General features: G+C 43.2%; 1 protein-coding gene across 3 annotated transcripts; it reads left to right on the forward strand.

Annotated features, from left to right (window-relative positions):
- Positions 1-3,874: 3,874 nt before the first annotated feature.
- chrd (chordin) lies at positions 3,875-19,983 on the forward strand. Of its 3 annotated transcripts, none has more exons than XM_086260740.1 (21): positions 3,875-4,295; positions 6,396-6,499; positions 6,624-6,750; positions 9,145-9,291; positions 9,399-9,516; positions 9,813-9,900; positions 10,809-10,950; positions 11,193-11,330; positions 11,442-11,524; positions 13,165-13,312; positions 14,454-14,560; positions 14,885-15,164; positions 15,256-15,491; positions 15,588-15,701; positions 16,350-16,550; positions 16,685-16,778; positions 16,899-16,955; positions 17,525-17,628; positions 17,857-18,120; positions 18,796-18,889; positions 19,109-19,983. In XM_086260740.1, the coding sequence occupies exons 1-21, from the start codon at positions 4,151-4,153 to the stop codon at positions 19,174-19,176; spliced, it is 2,859 nt and encodes a 952-aa protein (XP_086116866.1). In that variant the 5' UTR covers positions 3,875-4,150; the 3' UTR covers positions 19,177-19,983. The 3 variants fall into 3 exon arrangements, with proteins under 3 accessions (XP_086116866.1, XP_086116867.1, XP_086116868.1); XM_086260741.1 differs by lacking the exon at positions 3,875-4,295 and adding an exon at positions 4,733-4,899; XM_086260742.1 differs by lacking the exon at positions 3,875-4,295 and adding an exon at positions 4,959-4,980.
- Positions 19,984-21,324: the final 1,341 nt, after the last annotated feature.

Raw genomic sequence — 21,324 nt, forward strand, 5'->3', positions numbered from 1 at the left:
TCACCTCCACTGCATTTGGACATAGCCTATGCTCGCTAATTGCCTGCAGTAATTATGGTCACGCCTCCTCCCCGATCCACAATAGGAGACGGTGAGAAGACAGGAGCAGCGCTCCTTTCTCCTCAATTTCGACTGTGTCTGCAAATTGATTCAGTTTGTATGAATAAACACCAACTCTGCAAGACGTCTTCTTCCATTTGCACATTCACATACTGACTGAGCAAAGGCCCATTTGACTCCCCACTCGCCCGCCCCCTCTCTCCCCTTTTCCGCTACCGGCATCAGTACACAATTAGCTCTACAGCCTCTTATTATTATCAGCATCAGCATAACACTGGCAGGGGCGAAAACATGGTGTGCGTCTTAATTTACCATATTCAGAGCACATTTTTAAAAACACGATAGATAGATAGATAGATAGATAGATAGATAGATAGATAGATAGATAGATAGATAGATAGATAGATAGATAGATAGATAGATTTAAAAAAAATCTTTTTATTGATGACGTTGATGGCGGTTTCCAGCACCTCGAAGTAAGCTACCTCTTCTTCAGATGTCCGCCCTTGATAGAAACCTAAAACGACGCTGGATTCCAAAAGGGAAACGCGTAATTACAACAGGGGCCGTGTATCTAAACATGAGTCAGAAATAATTGGGGTCTTGAGATGCATGGCGGCAAAAAAGGGAAGGTCACGCAGAGTGTACGACTCTAAACAGAATAATTCCGAAACCGACGCTTCTCAATGTGAGCGCGTGGAGGCACATCGAGTCTGGGAACAGGTGGTGACTGAAAGGGAGGTGCATGAGCGGGGCATCCAGGGCTGACTGATATTCACACCTTCGGTCACTCCGAGCAGCAAACAGGATGCCCCCCCCCCCCCTTGAGTGAGCGCTCTGAGTCTGGATGTGGAGGTGGGGGTAGGATGAAGCTGTGGTCGTCTGGCGTGAAAAAAAGAGCAAATACACAGCGATTTGCTCTCCGTTACAGAGGAAAGTATCCATGAGCGTATTCATGGGTAAACCTTTATTATGCGTGACTGACAGCCGATACCCACCCTTGACCACCCCCTCCCTCGCAAACCCAGGCGCGCGCAGCAGGATCGCTGAGAACTTTTAATAATGTCCTTGTAATGGTGTCACGTAAAAAACATCCACGGCCGTTCCGTGCCAGCAGTGTTTCATATCAGGTTATTGCGCACTCTTCTGAGAAAGCTCCCCGTACAGCGGAGCGGGAATCTTAATAAAAGAGAGAGAGAGAGAGAGAGAGAGAGCACCATGTCTGCTTTTAATTATATCAGAACCGCACAGAGCTGCCAGCATCCATATCCACGGTTAATCGATTTTTATTGGGCTGTAACCTTTCGTGGCAAATTAGAGATGATTTAAGACTTTTGAGCCTCTCCTTTCCAGTCCGCTCATCTCCAGCCTTAAAGATTAATGAGGGACAGTGATCAATCCAAGATCATTGTTTTTATCCAGGAAACAATCTGTAATTAATACCGAATAATGACCATTACACGACCCTATAAATTCTGCGGTGGAGGGGAATCCAAGGATCTGAGGCCAAGATACACTCGTTAAAAAAAGATTTACAATGCGATCGAATCTTTGCGAGTTATCAGCAACAGGTCATAAATACGTCATTATAAACATGCTCAGGTTTATTTTTTCTAAATGTGTCTCTTGATAAAACATACACGAATTATGACTTTATTGATCATTTGCTTTTATTTCTGAACCTAAAAGTCCGATTTTAGTTAGGAAATATGACGATTTTCCCCTGATAAAAATAAAATAAAATACTGCAGGTGAGGACTGATTTAACTCACCGAAGGATTAAACTATTCGATCAGCGTTCCCCCTGCCAGCCTTACAAACCATCAAAATAAAAGTTCCGCTCAGAGCAGAGCGGACACCTTGAAACTTAAATGTGTATTTGTGATCTTTTGCTTGATGGTCGAAAAGAATGACGGTGAGACCCCAGAGAAATGTCGTGTTATAAGTACTATGAAACAGAGGTGCCAGACTGATTTTAAGCGCAGGACACCTCCAATACACAAAAACCCGCTGTCAGTATGGGGGGCTGTACACTGCGGGGTTTTTTATATAGACGATTTGCCATCCCGTCTGCTTAATTAATCACTTTGCAGCGCAGAAGAAAAGAGTCGCTTATCACCCTATCATGAAGAGCAAATAGCCCATCATTGAGTCCCATTGCTGAGGTGAAAGAGGGTTGGGCAGTTGCGATGGGGGGAGCCGCGTAAATCCTCACACTCGGGTGGAAGTGGCTCCTAAAGGCCATGTAATGTGACACATGTATAAAAAAATAACACCTTGCCTGCGCCTTTGGCACGGAATGAATGAAACTGGCGCTTTTTTTTAATGTAACGGTTTAATAGAGCTATCAATATTAATGCATTTTCTAGCCTATGTGTGGACAAAGTAATCCACGGAGGAGTTTGAAATGGTGCGTAGAGGCGAAAACACATCTACCAGCGAAGCCATACAGATTTAGCACATTTTGCGCAACGATTTAATATGGAGGTAATATTAATGGCCCTTGCAGTCGATTTCTGGTATAGGAGGGGGTACATAATATACAGCGGAGTGCACAATGCTGCTGTGCATCAGTGGGGTGTGTGGATTTGATAGGAAAGAAGAGCAAAATGAGACACAAACTACCAGGTGAACTGTGAACACAGAAAGCTTGGTAACATTCTGACAAAGCCTGACCTTTCCTGAACCCTGTGGTATAAACCAAAGCAGCACTATTGTAATGTAAACCTGACCAGTTTGTTTTGGGCTCCCCTCTGTAGGGACCACAGTGAGGAACTGGACTGTAAACCGCTACTTGTGTTTGATGGAGATATTTCCCAGGGCTAAATAGTCCCTAATAAAATTCACTTGTTGTTGACGTGGTGAATTTTTTTAAAGACTTTATGTTAAATAGCCCCCAACACATCCACAAATGAATACATTTTATTTTAAAATACATGTGATTTTAAGTGGAATCGTTCAAGCAGGCATGGCTTCGAGACAAGCCAAAGGGAAACTGCGCGGGAGGGGGACACAGAGGTCTGCAGAAGGGCCAGGAGAAATTTGCCATGAGGTATTCCAACTATTTTCATTTGTTTCTGTTAAGTCACTTAGGTCTCAGCGCCAAACGCACTTGAAAAAATAAGGGAACAGAAAACAGCGGACACTTACACATTCCTTACTGTACATGAGCTGGAGATTCCCACTTTCTCCCCAGAGCTCGTGGCTCATGTCCGTGGGCGTCAGATGGCTGAAAGCGTGCCGCTCATCGCGGTGAGCAGATTAGACTTTATCTTACGGCACAGCGCTTTAATGTGCGCAAAGGCCAAATGATTAAAGTTGGGGAAACGGACAGATAAATAGGTAATCACCGCTAAATAACACCAATACTGATTCAATTACACAATAACTAAATCAAGAGAGCAGCATAACTCCCACGCACGGGATTGGCACACAAAAAACAATTATACCTGGCACATTTAATATCGAAGCAGCAGCGTATTAAACTTTATTAAAAGCACCCACGGTCCTTTATAACCTCAACATCAAACATGCAACATGAAAAAAATAGGAGGGGGGTGTTGTAGAGAAGCTATTTTATTTTAACAACAACCAGAAAAAAAATATTTACCAAGCTAATTCAATGACAGGAAAGATATTTATGCCGTCACCTCGTCTCAGATATGTGTGTTGAAACACACTGCTGTAACTGCCCAGTCGTTTCGACAGCGTATTGAGTTGATAGGGGTGTCGATTGCCCTGTCCATCATCCACCCCCTCACCCATCACCCGGCCCACCCTTCATCTTCCCCCTTCCTCCTCCTCCCGGCTGTTTGGAGCTGTCAGGGAAGCAGCCTATAAAATCAAACGAGACAAGGCGAAGAGACCGCTGGTACCGAGGAAAGACGGTGCAAGTACTGCCCTGCTCACGGAAAACTTTTTGTCTGGCCGAAACTCGGATGATTCTCAACAGCGGACGTTCACATCTAACGACAAAGGACGTTTTGTTATAAGGAGGAAACGTTTTATTCCCTCTCATTACTGTATATCCCGGTTTAAAGGAGCCGGTTTCTCGGAAGTTTTTGAAGGGAGTCCTTTGCGGAGGTTTGTGATGCTGCTTCCCTGCGCACTCCACTCCTTGCTTTGCGCGCTGAGCTGCGCGTGGTGGCTGCACGGAGGAGCGGCCTCACGGCTCAAGTCTCCCTCTCTGCCCATCCAGCCCGAGAGAGAACCGCTGCCCTTCAGAGGAACATCAGGTATGTTGTTTTTGGAAACGTAAGAAAAGCCACGTAAGAAAAGCGGTGTTGCAGAATTGAGCTGCCAGCTGGAGTATACTCGTTTTTTTTTTTTATACCAGCAATAGCTATAAAAATGGCCGCACGCTTTGAAAGCCTCTGAAGAAGTTGGCTACCTAAGCTGCATTTGTTAGCATCAGTTTCAGGCTTCCAAATCAGATAACCCCTGCTGTGTAAACAGTTTGTGACCCAGGGGGCAGCACTGAGCAGCAGCTAATTAACAATTTAAAAGTTTTGTTTGTTTTAAAACTTTTGTTATTAATTATTTCTTTTTTTATATGAAGAATGTATTTAAAAAATGTGCATAATTTGATATAAAATTACTTACTGTTAAAATGTCTATTTTTCCGTGAGTTGTTTCGTGGGTGTGGGGTTATGACCCCAGTTCACCCCTCTAGCTGTGCACGCGACAGCAGCGCCGATAGCGGAGCTAGCTAACATTTAAAGACCGTTAAATCTCGACATTTAAAAGTTAGCTTTTTCCGCTGCAGTAGTACACAGTCGTTTTTTTCTAGTTTCCTCTCCCGGTTCCAGGTTGCTTCATGTGTAAACCAGCGGCAAACATGTGAGTCATAACCGCAGTCGATGTCTTTTGATTCATATGTGAAAGCCCCTTCGTACATAAGCTTGCCGCGGTTTTTATAAGGTAACTACTCTGGAGCACAGAGCAGCGGGAACTCCACGTTAACCACCCCGTTATAACGTGTAATTTCATGTTGGAAACTCAAATCAATCGACTTTCCATTACAACCGCTGGCTCCTCGGAGCCTCCTCCTCTATTTGAGCGCAGCGCGGAGTGGCGAGGCTCTCTGTTTGGCTCTCCCTTTAACTCGACTGGACTGTTTAAAGTGTGCAGTAACTTTAATGAAAGAATAATGCGAACCAGCTTGGTAGCCGTGAGCGGGGGAGAGCCATCAGCTCGAGTGAAGCTGGCCAGGGTAACATCAAGTTTGTGCGTGCACACACCACATACAGTCACCCTAACCAAAAATAATTATAATACTCCTGCGGTAACTCGGCGTGACAAACACTTAATTATGAGTGCAGCCTAGTAATAACAACACTGAAAGCTATTTTTATCCCCTGTAACATCAATATACAGCCCCGTCCCTACATATTAGGACATGGATGTGTATTTTATAGCCGTAGCTCTGCTCCAGCACACTGGGTTTAAAGTGAAAGGCTCACATGTTCTGCAAGAGTGTTGGAGTTCCTTCGCATCCACTTTGGGCAAAATATGGGAAGAGTTGCAGCCCATTGTTCACTTTCATTTCAAAGTAGACTGAACTCATCATGTACTGTAAAAATCCTTTTCACTAGAAGTTCAGTATACTGTATAATCTTTATAATATGCCCACTGAATTAATTAAGACGTGTGTGTGTTTCTGGGGAATCTGGGAATCTCTGATAAAAGTTTGAGTGGAACTTCTCTCTGGATCATTTAGGTCAGACAGGATGCAAAGCTCAAGTTCCAAAATTTGAGGCATCCAGGGAGTTTTGGTAGCTTCCAGCAAGTCTGGGCAGTGAGCTCATGTGTGGGATTTATTTGTTTTTAAGTATGCAAATGGCACTCGTGGTCTGGTATCTGTGGTTTGTCATAAAAATGAGTTAGTCTTTTTCTTGCTATTAAAGTGGAGTATTATCCTTATTTTTTAAGTTGTGTGTTTTTTATTTTTAAATGTTTTAATTTTTTATTACTAGAACTTACTAGAATAGCTTTGCATGATATTCCGTTCAATATAATCCTTATTTGCCTTATGCTCGGCCTTGAAAACATTGCCCATGTTTAATATGAGGTTCCACCACTTATAACAGAACATAGTAGGAAAACTCTAAATATCAGAAAGTCCAGCTTATCTTTTAAAATGTATTTTTTTAAAAGTTTTTTTTGTTGTTGTTGTGTTCCCTAATTAATTTTGGCATATCTCAAAAAGAAAAACATTTTTTTAAGCATATCGTTTTGCTTTTCTAATCAAGTTCTTTATTTTGGAAAGAGCCAAAGAAATGAGGTTGTAATCGCCTAATTTTTGCTGTGTGTAATCAACACCGTTTGCATTGCAGGATGCTCATTTGGAGGTCGCTTTTATTCCTTGGAGGACAAGTGGCACCCAGACCTGGGGGAGCCCTTTGGCATCATGCACTGTGTCCAGTGCCACTGTGAACCTGTAAGTTTTGGCTTAGTGTGATCTCACTCCACATGTTGTGTTTGACTTTTTTCCCCTGCAGTAAGCTGTAACTCCAGGTGAGCTGACTAATGTGTGTGTGTTTGTTTTTATTTTTCTCTGGCAGCAAAAGAGTCGCCGTGGTAAGGTGTCGGGAAAGGTAAACTGCAAAAACATAAAACAGGACTGTCCGGCCCTGGACTGCGACAATCCCGTCCAGCTGGCGGGTCACTGCTGCAAAACCTGTCTTCAAGGTAATCATCCTCTCAGCTCAAATGCTGCTCTCAGCTTTTGTAGATGTCAAGCCATTCTAGTAGTCCTAAACACACGAAAAACAGGCAGCTGAATAAACAAGCATGAACATTCTTAATTCAGTAAACAAACTGTATGTGGAGAGAGCAGTTGTTTCCCCCCTTTTGTCACAAGAGCAATTTTTTCAACTTTCTTTTTGTTTATTCCGTTCAACTTCTATTTCTTTCTTTTTCTTCTTCCTCTCTATAACTTTTCCTTGGTTGTTGTTGTTTTTCTTCCCTCCTTGGGTAAGCTTGTTCGCCGTCAGAACAGCTGCTGAATACAATGAGCGAGTCAATTGATTTTCCATTCAGCCGCATCAAATGGACATTTTCTCCAACCAGTCTCAGCTGAAAGCACCACCCACCTATTTAGCCTCATTCTCACATAGTCACTTACCTTGTCTGCACACTGCTGCGCACACAGTCTCACCCTATTAGGGAGTCAGAGCTGCTTTACACATGGTCACACACGCACGCACACACACAAAGGGTGGGCCTTCATGCTGCAGTGTTATTCTCCATGGGTGTTTTTCTCCATGGCATGTGTGGTAATGGAATGGAAAGTAAAGGTAAAACACTGTGGAGACACTGTGTGTTTATATATGTGTGTGCGTGTCTGTTGTGGTCAAGCTTTAAGGAAAAGGTTGAGTGTGTTTGTCTTAGCTTTGGCAACCTTGCACCTGGTATATTTATGTAAGTGTTGGAAAATGGTGGGTGTATAAGTGTGTGTGTGAGCACCTGAGCATGTAGTATTACCAACTGGGGAGAAGTGAGAGTGATGCTGCCCAGAAGGGCTTCAGCGTGCCCAGTAGAGCAGTGGAATTATGAGATTGGAGATGAGTTTTAGGTGGTGTGTGTGTGTGTGTGTGTGTGTGTGTGTGTGTGTGTGTGTGTGTGTGTGTGTGTGTGTGTGTGAATCACACAGCAGACAGTCCAGTTGAGTTCCTCAGGGAAAAAAAGCCTTGGTGAAATAGCGTTTGAGTGAGTAAGAGGCAGTGTGTGGATTGCTTTCTCAAAGAACATATCAGAGAAGCTGTATTTGGCTGAATGAGCAGGGCTTTATGTGTCACTTTTTGTCTGTGTGTGTGTGTGCAAAGCAGCGAAGGCCACACATAGCATCAGGAGAGTTTGTGTGAAACAGCAGGTCATTGTTAGGATCGCATGCCAGTGTCGCTCCCAATTCTCCTTAAACTCCTCTGCTGCAAGAGACAACCTCGTGCTGAGAAACAAGAAATAAGTGGCGTCTGACGTCTTCTGCCTCATTTGTTTCCTCCCGTCTCTGCTCATTCTTCTGGAATTTCTACCTGCCATGATCAGCCTAGATTTGTCACTGTCCGATCCCTTTATCCACATGCTTCGCACTCCATCCATTCTTAAAACACAGCAGCCAGTGTTTTATTGTCATGTGTGAACCAGACTTTGGCACAATGTGTTTTCAAATGTTTGTCTTTATGCTGTTTATCTTGCCAGGTACTGACACTGTTTCAAAGGCAGATGCTGAAAGAAATCTCAGTACCATAAAAGTAGTTAATAGCAGTTGGGGTTTTTTCCAGAGTTTGATGACTTGGCTTCACTTATGCAAGAACTTGTGGCTCAAATAAGAGCTCTTTTACTCTGGCGTGCTGTGTGCAGTTCATATGACTTATCATCCTGAAGTATTTCACAAGTCAAAATAAACACCTTAAGTTAATGTTTCTTATTCGTATTTAGTTGAGTTACACCACATGTTTATTTACATCATTTTCTTACTTTTGTATTTACTGAAGTGGGATAAGTCACACACTGTCCGATTTTGACACGTTGACTTTACTTAAAAATATGCAGACTCATTGCCTCCAAAAGAATATACCAATTATAGTATATCAAATAAAAAAAAACTTGATTTAACTTTTTTTTAAACTTTTGCACTCTTATTATACACAGGATTTATATTATGTGTTAAAAGACAAACATCTTATTTTTCTTCCCATGCATGTGTCCTATTCATGTGTTATTGGCTAACCCTTTAGAGTGTTCTTAGCCACACAAACAGTGGAAACCACATTACACATCCACAAGAAGACTAAACATAACCTAACTGAACTTATTCCCGTGAGAAAAAGTACAAATGAAATAAATGCAGGCAAAGAGTACAGATAACTTAATTCTACCTTCATTCTTCATTTAAACTTTTTTCAAATTTACATGCTTATATTATCATTGAAATTACACAAGGTCATTACTTACATTTGCAGTGTATAGCCAGTGTACATTTCAATACAGTAGTTTGGGAAACTGTCTATTTGCTTATACACTATTTGACAGTAATTTACAGATTCTTTTAGTGACTTTCAGTGTTTTTATTTTATTTTATAGGTGGTAAAAAACAGATTGACTCTGTGCTGAACTCCTTTGAATATTTCCCCCGAAAGAGCAAAGAGCGAGAGGAAGAACTCCACAAGTCATACAATGATAGATCCTACCTGAGCTCTGAGGACGTGGGGCCTGGGGAGAGCCGCACAGGTACATATGGAGCACCTGCTTACAAATAGACAGAATTGTCCTGAACACACATGACACAGAGCCTGAATAAAACACTACAGCTCATGAAACATTCTGTTGTGGTGCAGACTTTGTAGCAGTGCTGACAGGACTGAAGGACTCGTGGCTGCCCAGCTCCAGTGGAGTTGCCAGAGCTCGCTTTACTCTGACCAGAAGCAGCCTGACCTTTTCCATCACATACCAGAGGTGAGACTCTTTGCTTCTCTTCAGATGTCGTTCTGTTCTTTTTTTTAAAGATCAGGTACGCTAATATCAGTGCCTGTTGCTAACTATTCCAGCGCCTTTCCAGCTTATTCCAAACAAACCTCCTGTGTTAATATATTTTTATTTTTTGTAAAAACAAACTTTGTTTTTTGAGTAGCAGTCAGTATAATAGAATATAAAACTGGAATTGGTGAAAAAAAAAAATTTATTTTCAATAAATTAAAAGTTTGTCAACTTTTCTGCCTGCATTTCGCTTACATTTCCCTCTGGCTTTCCAGAATGGGCCATCCCACTAAGATTGTCTTCCTGGACTCAGATGGGACCCCTGCTTTCGAGTACAGAGTCCCCAAGGGAGACTCCGACATGGTAAGAATAGAAAATCATCTCCTCACATCCTGTTACATGTGCGTGAGTGCTCCTGGACAGAAAGGGAAACTAAGCACCGGTGTAATGAGCACTCACCCTGCCACTTCTTCACTCATAACTCACTCTGCAATAATAAACAATAAACACACTCGCTGACAGCCAAATACACATGCGGTGACACTTCTTCTCTGTTCCATTGCCCATTCTTAAACATGACAGAGTCAGCCTGATTGCGGTTAGCATCAACACGTGGCCGTTCAGGTTTTTAAGGTTAATAGCAGGCTAGCATTATCCAGATAAATCAGTAAACTGATATGTTGATGTAACAGTATTAAATGTGCATGCATGTCCATATGCTCCTCGAGGTCTGACTCTTGTCACTAAGCATCATTTCCCATCAAAACACACACATCTCCACTTTCCATTTCAGACCTGAACTGCCTGCTCAGTGAGGCAGGAGCCCCCTAAATGCAGGTCCCAGAAATTGGGCCTGTTATTATTTTTAGATAAATGGCAGCGTCAAGCGCCAGAGGACCTTAGAGAAAACACTCTGGCATGAGAAAAGGAAGGGGGTTTTGCTTAAGCAAAACTTTGGGGAAAGAGAGGATTTTTCACATGTTACATCACTGCTTAGCAGGGGGACAGAGAACATCGCTAATTAAAATGGAGATTACCACTGAACTCTTGAGTTATGAGGCACAGGCACAACGCCACATTTCTTCCCTCTGCTCTCAGGGAGAGGTTTTATGTTGAAGCTTTGCAGCCCAGGATTGAGAATACAATGGTTGGATGTATTCAACAGATGTGCCTGTGGTGTCTGATATGTGTTTTTGCCACATGCATGCTATCCTGAAGAAGTATAAAATGATTTCCATCTTTTAAGCACCTACCTGCTTCTGTGTGTGTAGATCTGTGGAGTATGGAAGAACGTGGCTGAGCCTCTACTGCGACAGCTGCAGTCTGAGCAGATGCACATCAGTATGTCCACGTCCACAGGCCAACGAGACGAAGTGGAGGGAAGGATCATCAAACACAGAGCACTGTTTGCTGGTGTGTATCCATGTGGGATGCTGTAGCTCTCTAATGGCTCATTTTTTTTTGAGACATGTGTACGCCTTTGTCTTTGTGTCACAGTACACAAGAAGCCCAATATTTACAAAGCAGCAGAGCCGTGTATATTTTCATGTAATCTTAAAAGGCTTCGCGTGGATTAATGTAGCTAAAATGTGCCGGCTTTGTTTACAAGTCCTGTAAGAGAATGCAGATCTAATGTGCACATGTGTTACATACAGAGACATTCAGTTCAATACTGACGTCAGAGGAAGAGAATTCAGCCATGGGAGGCATTGCTATGTTGACGCTGAGTGACACTGAGAACAACCTCCATTTCATCCTCATCCTGCAGGGCCTCATCCAACACAGAGATAGAGGTGAGAGGAAGGAGAAAGTTCACTTGAAATCTTTCTATAAATGTAGATGCATTAATATGAAAGTCAAGGAATGTAAAAGAGTGACACTGAGACAACTCTGTCTCTTCTCAGACCCCATTTTGGTGCCCATCCGAGTCCAACTGTTGTGCCGGCAGCACATCCTGAGAGAGATCCGAGCCAACATCACGTCTCATGTGAGTACCCAGCTTGGTGTAGCCACCATTTCACACCTCGCAACACTCCTTTTTAAGACTCACTTCTTCTTCATGTTTCTTCTGGGAAATTATTTAAAAATGTTATTTTTAAATAATGCATCCATCCGTAAGTGACAGGTAGTTACTGTGCATATTGAGGGGAAATTTTTAGTTTAATGTCACAGTTTCACAAAATATTTGGGTATTATGCTGAAAATTAAATGAAAAAGCACTGAATAAAATGCCAGATTTTGAAAAATGTTGACAGGTATTATATTTTGTACTCAAAAAGAGCCATAGATGTTCTTCAATCCATCACCAAGTAAAATAAGTGGGCACTTTGGGTAAAGTAAAATAGATGTATTTATATCTGAGACAGACTAAAAGTTAAAAGGTGACTGGGGGAGGAGCAGTGTTGTTTTCACTAAAAAACTTAGGACACAGAACATCCCACGCCTCCTTCTCTCAGAGATGGATGTGGTTTTGTCACCACATCCTAGTTATGTTGCCACTGCCGCTGCTCTGATCACAGAAAAGACAAGACTAAAAAAAAAAACTGGATGGAGAGGAAACTAGAGGGGAGAAAGTTAGCAAGTAGTTTTGCATGAGACAGACGTGAGACGTCTGGGAGACGAAAAGAGGGGAGGGTAGGAGGGAGGTAAAGAGGATGCACTGCGTACACACTCCTCACACATGTCAGTGGTTAGTGGTCTGCGGGGCTGAGATGGATGGAGGGAGGAGGAGGAGGAGTGATGAAAGGCGGGCCTGTTTTTAATTCTGCCAGGAATTGCGTGAAGGGCCGATGCACCTCTCTTTCTCTGAGAGACTGTCCATGAAAAATACACGCAAAACACACACTTTAACTATGAATTACATATCATACACTATTTCTAGCTGGGCAATGATGATGAAGATAATTGGCTTTATTTGTACAACACATTTCCTCCTCTCTCATAATTGTGTCCATTCACCCCCCCCACCCCCCGCCATTCCCACTCTGTTTTAGCCCCTCGCTGTGTGGATTTATGGTACATGTGTATTTATATTGAACTGCGGCCCCACAGGTCATAAAAGTAACATTTCTCCAACACTCGTGTGCATCTGTCCTATTAATCCAACATTTTTCAACGTCTTCTTGGAGACCGGTCAGCCTGCATTAAATCTAATTTCTCTCAGTATGAAACTTTTTAAGGCAATTCAAGCCATATTTTTTGCCTCAAGTTTTAAGTGTGCATGTATGAGTGGGGGCAATTTTAAATCTGTGTTCTTTCTGTAAGAAAGCCATTTGTGCCCTTGATGCGTTCTGACTTCGTGATTCCTTTCTGACTGCCCTATTTATTTTATCTTAAGCCAATTTCACTGTCTTTCGGCTTTTGTTTTTGCTCTCTGTGCTGCAGATCACATTTTAATTATCCCAAAATGAAGAAACTTTTTTTATTTTAGCTGGAAACTGGTTTAAATAAGTTGAGGTTTCGTTACTCTGGTAACATGCCAGTGTTGAACCAACATCCTGTCAACAACATCCAAAAAGGCATAATGTGACATTTTTATTGCTAGCATTTGAAAAGGCATTTGTTTTAAGAGGAAAATGGTTTTATATTTATCCACATTTAACTTTTCGTACTTTTCAATGTGTGCAGGATCCGGACTTTGCAGAGGTGCTGACAGATCTGAAGAGTCGTGAGTTGTTCTGGTTATCTCGCGGTCAGCTAGAGATCGCTGTGGCCGCCGAGGGTCAGGATCCCAGGCAAATCTCAGGTTTCATCACAGGCAGAAAATCTTGTGATAGTAAGTATTTACTGCAATCGGTCCATCCTCGCCTACATGTCACCAGCAGTGTTAAGGCACCAGACAATGAGGCTGCTGAGAACATGTTTGTTGGTTTGCTGCTCGTCCATCTGTGGACTGTTTTTGTCATTCACCTCTATAAATACTTTTTTTCTGTCTGGGTTCTTTCAAGTATTATCGCTGGGGGAAAACCATGTTTACAGACCTTCTGTTTGACTTGGTGGCCCACCAAGACTGTTTGTGTGTGTGTGTGTGTGTGTGTGTGTGTGTGTGTGTGTGTGTGTGTGTGTGTGTGTGTGTGTGTGTGTGTGCGCGCGCGCGCGTGGAATGGCTGGAGGAATGTTGTGGACAGCTTAATCGTCTGAAACAGTTAAAGCATGCACACAGTCTTTCAGTGCAATGCATATTTGGACATTTCACATTAGCGTGAAACATTTATTGTAATACACAGACACATATGTATGAAGATGCTGGTTTGTAACATATTTACACTCACATAGTCACTCACACAGTTGCACTGCCAAGGTCACAGTCTGCAGGACGTGGGTTTCCCTGCCAGTGTTCCAGTCCTGTGATTAACAGCTTGATATTATGTCTGAAGAATTCAAACCCAATCCCCCCCTCCTTCTCACTTTTTCCCACTCTCATTCCCACTCTCTCTCCCTTCATTTCTCTATCCCATCATCTGCTGTCCTCTTTGGCATCTTTCCTCTTCTCTGGCTTCTTTCTGTCTGTGTCATTTTCAGACGTTTTTCTCAGCACTCTTCTCTCTTACTCATTCCCTTCTGTCCTCTCAGCCCACTCTTTTAAGCCTTCTGCATTCAGCCAAGGTTACCTCATTTTGAAGCTTAAATCTTGGGTGGGTTATTGTATGCATGTGTGTGTGTGTGTGTGCACGTGTGCTAACATATATGTATTTGGCCTGAGTGCCACACAAGCAGACACGCCTCCTGACTAGTTGTCCAATTTAATCTGCCCTCTCAATGACTCTTTTTCAGTAAATGGATAAAATCATGGGTATGTGGCTGTAATATTTTTTATTCTCAGAAAACTTGAATGTGACAGATTTTAGATAAGTAGTGTGAGCAGGAATGTGCTCTGAAGTGGACTTTTGATATGAATCTGTCTTTCTCTGGCTCAGCTATTCAGAGTGTGATGTCCAGCAGTGATGCATTGATCCCAGGGAAGACGGGAGGTGTGGGATCTGCTATCTTCAACCTCCATGATAATGGAACGCTGCAGTACCAGGTATGAGTCTGCTCACTTTTGCAGGGTTGTTGTTGTTCACAAATGTGTCTTGCAATACATATTTTGACTGGATTTGACTCAAATTTTATTTGAGTGTTGCAAGAGGTCCAGCTGCATTTCTGTCAAGGTACTTTAGTCAAAATAGGATTATTATTTCCATGTGGTTTAGTGTGACTCTGTTCTGGGGCCTCCCCACCCTGTATGTTTCCATGTATACATGGAAAGCATAAACACAGAGAGATCAGCAGTAACCCTCACCCTTAGAATAAAACAGGCAACACTGACAGTGATTAGACTTCAACCTTTCTCTCTCCTCTTCTTCAGGTTCAGGTCACAGGGCTCACCAGCGATGTTGTCAGCCTCACCATCGAGTTGAAGCCACGTAGGAGAAACAAGCGCTCCATCCTGTGCGATTTAACGCCAGAGTTCAGCAAGGCCACGGGGCAGGCGATAGGAAGCTGGAGCCGCCTGGAGGCCCGACACATGCACATGCTGCTGCAGAATGAGCTCTTCATCAATGTCGCAACAGCACACAGCCAGGAGGGGGAGCTGCGGGGGCAGATCAAGGCCCTCCCTTATAGTGGCCTAGAGGCACCTAGACATGGTATACATTGATTAAGGTTGTGAAATTAATGTAAAAAACCATGCCAATATGCATGCAAATATTCTGAACTGCTTCCTTCTTCTTCTTCCAGAGTTGCCCACCCCTCTAGCTGGCCACTTTGTGTCCCCACCAGTAAGAACAGGTGCTTCTGGCCATGCCTGGGTGTCAGTGGACAAATACTGCCACCTGCATTATGAGATACTTGTTGCAGGCCTCAGCCAAACTGACGACCTGACGGTGAACGCCCGCCTCCACGGACTGGCTGAGATCGGAGAGCTAGATGATAGCACCCACATGAGGCTGCTCACTGGCTTCTATGGCTCAAAGGTACATCAGTGTACACAATAAATGTGTCCTTACGCACATCAGTGTATTTGGAGTAAAGAAGGCCACTCAATGTTTTTGTCTTTTGGTCTCCTCAAGGCTCAGGGAGTGTTAAAGGACATCAGTGTTGAATTACTGAAACATCTGGACCAGGGAACAGCCTTCATCCAGGTCAGCACCAAGCTCAACCCGAGAGGAGAAATACGAGGACAGGTATGTACAACTTTGGCGTGCTCAATTTGTGGTTTGTTTTTATTTTGGATTTTTTTAAAACAGGCACTTCAATCTCAGGTCATATATAAAAGATGAACCACTAAGATTTTCACATTTAGAAGTGTAATTTTGGATGTGTGCAAACGGGAGCTTCTTTTAGCAATCTAAAGAAGCCTTGTATTTGTGAGGTTGCGTGATTGCCCACTTAGTGCCTACTAGCCTACACAAAACAACACACTTTCACAGCCATAGCCCACAGCTGCTTGCAAAGCTAGCTGCAGCATTGCAGGTGTAGTTGTTGAACAATATGTTGTTTAACAGTTGAACTAAGAAGAGTGATCTCTCTCACACACTTGGAACAGAAGTATCCAGCTGTTTTAATAGGAAACAGGTCCAACACATAAACAGCCATCTGCTCAGGAGCACAAAAATGCTCCATTTAAGAACAATTAACTATAGATGACTTGACACCGGTTTTTAGTCAGCTGTGTCCAACATCACTCTTGCTCTAACCTTGCTTTCTCCTGTTTTCTTTTTTTTTTCCATCTTTCTTGTTATTTCTCCCCCTCCCCCTTCTTCTTTTTCTTTCATGGCCTCCATGTCCATCTGTCGCTTCCTTTCTTTTCCTCACACATTCCCTCTCACCAGGTCCACGTGCCAAACAACTGCGAGTTTGGGACCAGGAGCGAGGCAGAGGAGGAGGAGGAGGAGGAGTTGGAAGACTTTCTGTCAAAGGACCCCGAGGAGCTAAAAAAAGACCCCCATACCTGCTTCTTTGAGAACCAGCACTACCCTCATGGTTCCAGCTGGACGCCCAACTATGACAAGTGTTTCTCCTGCATCTGCCAGGTTAACACCAGAAACACAAAAAAATGTTTTTTTGATGTTTAAATGAATCATTTTAATAGAATGTTAAAACATTTAAAAAGCAGGTCATGTAAAATTCACGTCCGTGTCAAATCTTTGTGGGCTTTTTTCTGTAGAAGCGAACAGTGATCTGTGATCCAGTCATCTGCCCGGCGTTGACCTGCTCCAGAACCATTAAACCGGAGGGCAAATGCTGCCCCATCTGTGATGGTGAGTTAGCCCGTTTTTAGTTCAGCATCAGGTTTCATACTGCTTTTTGTGGATCTATTTTATTCCCACAGCAATCATAAAGCTTCAAACTAATTCCTCCATTTCCTTTTTCCTGTACAGAGACGAAGGAGCTCAAAGACGTGAAAGTTCCAGAGAGGGTTGATGAACATCCTGAAGGTAGGGACCACTTCTTCTGTCTATAACTCAGCTCTTCTTTCTTTCTCATTCTTTAAAAGGGACCTTTTTTTTGCTCGTTTCCATCTCCTATAATTTTTTCTTAATCTTTACTTCAGTACTTCTGCGTGAGTTGAAAGAATACTGGGCCTTGACAAAGCTCCTCGGATTATTTGCTGAGTGAAAGTCATTTTAGCTCTGTTCCTCCTCTTTTTTTCAGTCAGCTTTTTTTCTGATTGGCTGCCCCTCATAAAAGAGATTAGAGCAACAGGTGGGTGGGGATTCTGCAGTTTTTGCCAGAGCTATGTGCCAGAGATGATCACATTAAGATCATATTGAGGATATCTGCTCTTACTAAACCAAAAATCAGACCAAAATGATCATTTAAAGGCTCTTGTACGTACACGAGTGTAAAAGATAAACTACCATAACAGCATATGTAAAAAATAAAACGTGTAACAGGTCTTCTTTCATTTTTATTTTGCCTTTATTTCTGCATGTCTCGGTGCTGCATTTTTTTCCTTCAGGGATTTTCTTACTGACTGTCCTCAGTAACCCTTTCTCTCTGTCAGGTTGTTACTTCGAAGGAGACCAGAAGATGCATGCCCCTGGGACCACATGGCACCCCTTTGTTCCTCCTTTTGGCTACATTAAATGTGCCGTGTGCAGTTGCAAGGTAAATACATATCAATAAATCCCCTCACATCTGGCTGGCTTTACTTTCTGGCTCTTAATGGGTCATTTGTTTTGTATTAGAGTCCAAAGAAAGTGAAGCCTTAATACATTTCTCATCAGTTCTTTCTTGGGATATGTCCAAACTATTTATGTGGAAAAAGCAACAAGTCAGCTGCTGAAGTTAAAAATTGCTGCTGACCTCCTGCTGTTGGCTGTGTTTTATCCATAGGGATCTACAGGAGAGGTTCACTGTGAGAAGGTGACATGTCCAATGCTGACCTGCAGTCACCCAGTGAGACGTCACCCCACCGACTGCTGCAAGGTGTGCCCCCAGGAGGAGAGGACCACTGCAGCCCTGGAGCACAGTGACATGATGCAAGCAGACAGCCCCAGATACTGCAAATTTGGCAAGAACTACTACCACAACAGCGACAGCTGGCATCCCTGGGTGCCACTCTTTGGGGAGATGAAGTGCATCAACTGCTGGTGTGATGTAAGTAAATATGACACAAGAGGAAATTCTCTTACTTTACCAAAATGTTACTTTTATATTATTAATGGTTTTTCTGATACTTAATGGATGATAGATGATATTTTCATTATATAACTAAGGAAATGAATCATAGTTTCCAGAGAGTTCAGACTAAATGTATTCAAGATAACCGAATACAAGATCTGATAAGGAACTGAAGCCAGTAGAGAGTGTGTGTGTGTGTGTGTGTGTGTGTGTGTGTGTGTGTGTGTGTGTGTGTGTGTTGAGTCATCCCCCAGTTTTGCTGTTCAGTATTTAAAGTACCTCTCAGCTCGCTGTATTGGTTAATCTGTTTGGTCAACTCTCACTATTTTCAACATCCTCATTTCCAGCTCCAGTGGGCAACAGCTGGTTTCGGTTAAGATCTCTAATAAAAACTTTGTATCCTACGTACTCATTCTAGCTTATGGAGTTAGTTAACTCTGTTAGCTAGAGTGGGTAGTGAAAATAGTGCTTAGTAGCTGAAAAGCCAGATAATCTGAAAAAATTATCAAAAAGGAGACCCAATTAATGCATTTATTCAGTGTTGAGTTTACAGCTAGAAAATACAGCAGGTATATCTGTTATCAGAGGAAACAAACAACCTTTACTCCCACATGTTGCTTATTTTCACAAATCCTTCCTTTTTCTCCACAGCATGGTGTGACCAAGTGTCAGAGGAAACAATGTCCACTACTGACTTGCTCCAACATCACCCGCACAGAGGGCTCCTGCTGCCCCGAATGTCTCGGTAAGCACACTCTCTTGACCTTTTGAAAGGTCGCTTTATATGTAATAAAACATCTGTGATGAGTGTAAATAGCTATTAATTACATGTAAACATCTGCACTGAAAGAATTTGCTTCTCGCTGGGTAACGTTGTACTTGGAAGCTGTTTCTGCACAGTGTTAGTGTAAAAGCACAACTTCCTGTTTCGTGGGTGCTCAGCACATTTTGCTTTTATCTATAGATGACAAAGAAGAAGATGACATGGTGATGAAGGCTCCAGACAAAAGACAAACCTGGAGACACCACTGATCCCTGAGCCTCCCTTATTCGTCCAAGATGGACAAAAAGCCAGAGCTGCTCTCTGAGGTCTTCCTTCCTCCCTCCCTCCCCTCCCCTGACACCCACCCTGTATCAGCTTCAGGATTGTAACGAGGCAACGTGGACACAGCGGGCCTGTAAAATGGAATAAAAGACTCAATAAGTGAAGGAATGTAAACTGCGGAGACGACCCACCAGCATTTACTTATATGCTGCCTTCATTTTCGTGCCTTGATCATGTGTTGGATTTTTAATTGTAATTTTTTTGGAAGCAGCTCAACAAAAAATGGACAAATGGTGTAAACAGATAACGCTGTTCAGTGTTCAGAAATCCAGCTGGACTTTTAAATGTTGGTAATATTGAGAGAGCTAGTTGTATTTGACTGACAGAGCTTCTTTGTGAAGCACAGCTTAAATCAGTGTGAATGTGTGCGCGTGCAAGTGTTTCCTTTTTTTTACCTGTAAAGAATATAAATAATAAGCAATACAAGATGTACAAGACAGTGAAGTTGGCAGGGTTTGAAAACTCTCTGCCACAGTCTGCTGCTTTCATTGTTGTGGTTCCACCCGCTGTCGCTCACGTACGGATCAGTGCTGCTCGACAGCAAGAGGTCTGAAACACCTCCAGTCGATCTCAGCGCTTCTCTGCTCTGCTCTGGTTATTCTTCTTCCTGTTTTGAATTTCAGTCAGATCTCATGATGCCCGTTGTCTTTGTTGTTTATGAATATGAAGCTTGTTTACATTTTGTATTTATTGAACAGTGTGAAAAAAAATAAAAAAAGATGTTTGTTGGTAGAAGCGGGCTGATAATCCCTCTGGTTTTTCATCATTTATACATCGTCATTTAAGGTCGGCAGGATTTTTATGCTGCTTTCCTCTCTGAGTTTCCCGGCACGTTCCTCTCCCACAGTGTTGGAGCTGTGGAGTGGGAGTGACAGACATGAGTGATTTGACTTCATCCTTAGATTTTGCTTTCTCTTTCTCCTCTGACCTCCCATTTCTGTCATTTAATTTCCTGTTTCTCATATTCCCTTTTATATTTTTCCTTTTGCTCCATCGGTTCTTTCTTTTTTCCTTCCCCTGGTTGTTTTCCACATCACTCACCACATGTGCTGTGTAATGTTTTGTCCCATATGTACCTCACAATAAAAAAGACACAGGCAGAGCGCAGACAGACCGGAACATAAATATATTTTTACAGATGTACACATGTACGAAACTCCTGAATCAGGAGTGCAGACACTGCCAAAGGGCATACAGAATTCTTTCCATTACACACACACACACTCACATAGAAATCTGCTGCTGCACTCTGCTGGATAAAGCACATTAATACACCAGAGGTGTGTGCTGAAAACAGCTGGTTGACCACACACCTGTCCACCTCCACTATGTTTGCCAGTCAACAGGGAACAGGGATTACTACACCACAGCCCGATCCAACCTGAAGAGAGGCATCAGAGAGGCAAAGGGGGACTATAGGAGGAGGATTGAGGACCATCTGAAGAGTAATACCAGCCGGCAGGTGTGGCAAGGCATCCAGCACCTAACCAACTATAAAATCAATCTCGGAGCTGCGGACGGTGACCTGGAGCTGGCAGAGGAGCTGAATATCTTCTTCGCCCGCTTTGAGACCAGGGTACCGGAGGTATTGGAGCCACAGCAGCAACACGCCACCCATAGCAGCACCACCCTCACCCTGGAAGAGCACGAGGTGAGGCGCATGCTGCAGGCTGTTAACCCGAGGAAGGCGGCGGGTCCTGATGGTGTGCCAGGTCGAATATTGAGGGATTGTGCAGAACAGCTGGCTGGGATCTTCACCAGGATCTTCAACAAATCCCTCGCACAGGCGACTGTCCCACTCTGCCTGAAGTCCTCCACCATAGTCCCCTTGCCTAAGAAGCCCCACATCACCGGCCTGAATGACTACAGACCGGTGGCACTCACCCCAGTGGTAATGAAATGCTTTGAGAAGCTGGTCCGCAGACACATCACAGCAGCCCTGCCCCGCAGCCTGGATCCACACCAGTTTGCCTACAGAGCAAACCGGTCCACGGAAGACGCTGTAGCCACAGCACTCCATGCTGCATTAACTCACCTGGAAGAGCATGGTAGCTATGCGCGGATGCTCTTCGTGG

Source organism: Aulonocara sp. 'chitande type north' Nkhata Bay, linkage group LG14 (assembly GCF_057382095.1).
Source record: "Aulonocara sp. 'chitande type north' Nkhata Bay isolate Kocher_YH1m ecotype deep benthic linkage group LG14, A_spYH_male_GT1.1, whole genome shotgun sequence".
Classification (NCBI taxonomy): Eukaryota; Metazoa; Chordata; class Actinopteri; order Cichliformes; family Cichlidae; genus Aulonocara; species Aulonocara sp. 'chitande type north' Nkhata Bay.

Excerpts from the sequence above, each read along its gene's own strand:
- chrd (XM_086260740.1), top strand. The coding sequence starts at position 4,151 with ATGCTGCTTCCCTGCGCACTCCACTCCTTGCTTTGCGCGCTGAGCTGC. Across the intron at positions 15,702-16,349 it reads GAGGAGAAATACGAGGACAG|GTCCACGTGCCAAACAACTG; the intron begins GTATGTACAACT and ends CCCTCTCACCAG. Across the intron at positions 18,890-19,108 it reads CTGCTGCCCCGAATGTCTCG|ATGACAAAGAAGAAGATGAC; the intron begins GTAAGCACACTC and ends TTTTATCTATAG.